General features: G+C 43.2%; 1 protein-coding gene across 1 annotated transcript in view; it reads left to right on the top strand.

Moving 5' to 3' along the window:
- Positions 1 to 3418, top strand: part of LOC115029063 (zinc finger protein 58-like) — a 6506-nt gene continuing 3088 nt past the window's right edge. Inside the window, exons 1-3 of the mRNA XM_029468182.1 lie at positions 1 to 134; positions 1569 to 1695; positions 2376 to 2471. Of these exons, the coding sequence (XP_029324042.1) occupies positions 9 to 134; positions 1569 to 1695; positions 2376 to 2471 (349 nt within the window). The 5' untranslated portion in view covers positions 1 to 8. The remainder of the gene's footprint in view (positions 135 to 1568; positions 1696 to 2375; positions 2472 to 3418) is intronic.

The following is a 3418-nucleotide window of genomic DNA, read 5'->3' as shown; positions in this document are numbered from 1 at the left end:
CTCTCTGTATGACCCCGCTAGACAGGACTCTGCTCTCTGTGCTTCCGGGTTCATTTTGCATTTGTGATTCTCCAAACTCTGCGGCGTTCTCAAAGTTGGGACAGTGTGGCTTGTTCTTCGAGCTTAACATGGAGGTTGGTCCCGGGTGCAGCCTAGACTTGCAAACCCAGGAACTCTGAGGGTGGCGGGTCCAGCGTGCAGGGAGCCGGGGAGGGCTGGGCAGGAGGCGGAGAGGAGCCCACTTGGATGTGCAGTGCAGACCTAGGCTTAGGGGTGGCGTGGCTGACCGTGCCAGAGGCAGGCTGTGATGAAAGCTCACACAGCCCCTTGGCTGGGGAAGCTTGCTGTTACTAGCTTTCACATTGCTGTTGTCAGATTTCTCAGGAAATCTAGAGCAAGTGGGTTTTTCTGGGCCCTCCCGTATTCTATGACAGGCCCAGGACTCTTGTTTTGAGTTCGTGTGGCTCATAGTTTCCAGGACAGTGAGTTCTGCGGAGGAGTTTGGTGTGTGGGATGTTCGTCCCGTTTTCTTTGTGATAAATTGTTAGTTTTCAGGGCGGCTCACTTTGGATAGGAATCACTCCTTTACCCACTGTGACAGAACCCTCACATTCACACACCTGTATGAGGCGAAAAGAAAAGAAAAGAAAAGAAAAGAAAAGAAAAGAAAAGAAAAGAAATCTCATCGAGGGGGCCCTCTGAGTTTTGTACCTTCCCAGCTATCACTGATCCTACAACACTACAGAGTGGAAAATACTAGAGAATATTATCACATACAATTGCACCAGAGACTGCGATGTCAGAATTTTGGACTCCTTTTGTGAAAGGAGAGATAAGTTGCCCAGTATTTGTATTGTGTGGAAAGATTGAGAGATGGGTTGAAGGGATGTGGCTCACTAAAGGTCCTGTGATTGTATACAGCAGTCTGCTCCCCATGGCATTTGTATACAGCCAGCTGCTCACCCCGTCCTTTGTATACAGCCATTGCTCACTCTGTCCTTTGTGCTGTTTTTGCCACACTTCAGTCAAATTGATTTGTGTGCTGGAGACTGACTTACAGCATTAAAATCTATACCTAAGAAGCATGGGCTTTAAACTACATTATCATAATACTAGTATTTTCTATGTATTAGCTAACTATTATTACAATAATATGGACACTTTCTAGTCAATGTCACTAATGTTCAGGAAACTAAGAACATGTCATTTTACATTTTATGGTGTGAAAAGTACGTTTTCTTGTACCTTAGATCCCGTTTCTTAGAAGGTAGAGGTGATACAGCAAAATGCTTATATCACAAAATGCTTATATCGCATGCATTTGTGACTGTGTGTCACAGTCCTGTAGTGTGTATTTCAGAAGCCTGGAAGACAGGCTTTTAAGCATTTTAAATGTAAAATTATTTGTTTCAATAAGAATGTAACCAACATTACATACCAATTTAGAACCATTTCTAGCTCTCCCCTCACCTTGCACAAAAGGTGACTTTATGCTTGCTGACTTTGGTATTAACATCATTAATTGTTCTATTTGTTTAATTTATACTATTCATTTATTTCTATTTCAGGACCTTCTGTCATTCACAGATGTGGCCATTGATTTCTCTGCAGATGAGTGTGAATGTCTGGACTCTGCTCAGTGGAATTTGTATAAGGAAGTGATGTTGGAGAATTACAGCAACCTTGTGTTCCTGGGTGAGGATCACTTCCATTGTGAACTCGTATTTCACTGTCAACATGGGACTGCCTGCCTGTCTTTGAAGAATAGTTCATGGGAGCTTGTGCTTTTAACTAGCTCCTCCCTTCCTTCTTTCCTTCCTTCCTTCCTTCCTTCCTTCTCCCTACTACTTTTGGTTTTTCAAGAGAGGGTATCTCTGTGTGCTACTGGATTTCCTGGACTTGCTCTGTAGGCCAGGCTGGCCTCAAACTCAGAAAGCTGCCTGTCCTCTGCTTCCTAAATGCTGGGATTAAAGGCACGCACCACCATTGCCTAGCTTGTTGATTGGTTCCGTATGGCCATTTAAAAAGCAAACTCTTGTTCACATAGCCAAGAAACTCGTTTCTTTTTGTGTTTTTAACAGATTTATGTGCAAAGTGTTCACCCGCAGAGGCAATGTTAGAAGCTGCCATGAGGCACAAGACACACGCATTAAAGAAAATGTCTCACCTGTTAGCTTTAATACTTTTTCTTATCATGAGGCTCAGGATCTGCAGGTTGTAAGTTACTCCTAAGCATCCTTACTTTCCAGAAATAATTACACATAAAATTTCCCACAGTCCTTTATCATCTCTACATTTTTCTTCTATGCAGAGAACTTGATTCAAATGTTAATTTCCTGGAAAAGAGACAAGCCTCTTGTTCCTTTTCCAAACAGGTCTTGCTTTCTCTAAGCCACACCTGGTCACATTTCTGGAGCAGAGTTCAGATCCGTGGAGCGTGAAGAGGAAAGCATCAGCGGCCATCTCTCTAGGTGTGTAGGAATGAGTGAGCAGAGCTCACGAGTGACGAGTCAATGTGTAAAACACGAATTGAGAAGTTGGGTTTTGGTGGAAGTCTCTTACGATCAAGGGGCTTTTCCTGCATGATGTAACCCCGACAATCCTCTTCCTTCCCTCTGAGAAGCTTTTTATGTGTTTACAGTGGCTGACAAAGTCCTTTTACTTAACGTGTTTTCTTGTATCTGTGTGTGTGGTGTTCTCATCTGTATACACATTTGCATGTGTGTGTGTTTGCCTGTGTGGGTGAGTATGCGCATACACATTCACATGTACACATGTGCCTGAGGAGGACCATAGTCGATGTCGAGACTCTTCTTTGACAGCACGTGTACCTTATTCAGTGAGACAGGGTCTCTCAGTCAAACTTAGAGTTAGTCCTCGTCATGCCTGGAATGATAAGCTGGCCACCATACCCACCCTACATTTACAAAGGTTCTGGTGTACAAACTCCAGTCTTCATGCTTGTGAGGCAGGCATATTGACTGTGGAACCATCTCCATGGTCCCTGTCCTTTTATTTTTCCTGGGAGGGCCTAGATTATAACAGACTTTACTTTCTATGACTCAGAAAATGGGTACACCATTCTAACAGCCTTAGTAACACATTAACACCGCAGATGAGCATCTCTAACCCCATTTACATGCTCATTAGCCAAATGAGATTCATCAGAGATTTCCTGTCTGTGCAGGTGTGCATGTGTGTGCACATGGCACTGCTTATTGTGACATCAGATGATAAAATACAAGGGTTGACTTTCTCCTTCCAGCCTGTGGGTTGTAGGGATGGAGGAGAGATGTTCAGACTTGCAATCAGTGCTCCTGACCTTCTGAGCCATCTTGCTGGCCCTGTAATGTTTTCTTATGAGCAATGGGTTTACTTTTATTTTTATTATTTTTTTTTCTTTTTTTTTTTTTTTTTT

This window comes from Mus caroli, chromosome 13, assembly GCF_900094665.2.
Source record: "Mus caroli chromosome 13, CAROLI_EIJ_v1.1, whole genome shotgun sequence".
NCBI classification, from domain to species: Eukaryota; Metazoa; Chordata; class Mammalia; order Rodentia; family Muridae; genus Mus; species Mus caroli.
Note: the sequence above shows the minus strand (reverse complement) of the source record. Positions and strands in the feature narration are given on the sequence as shown.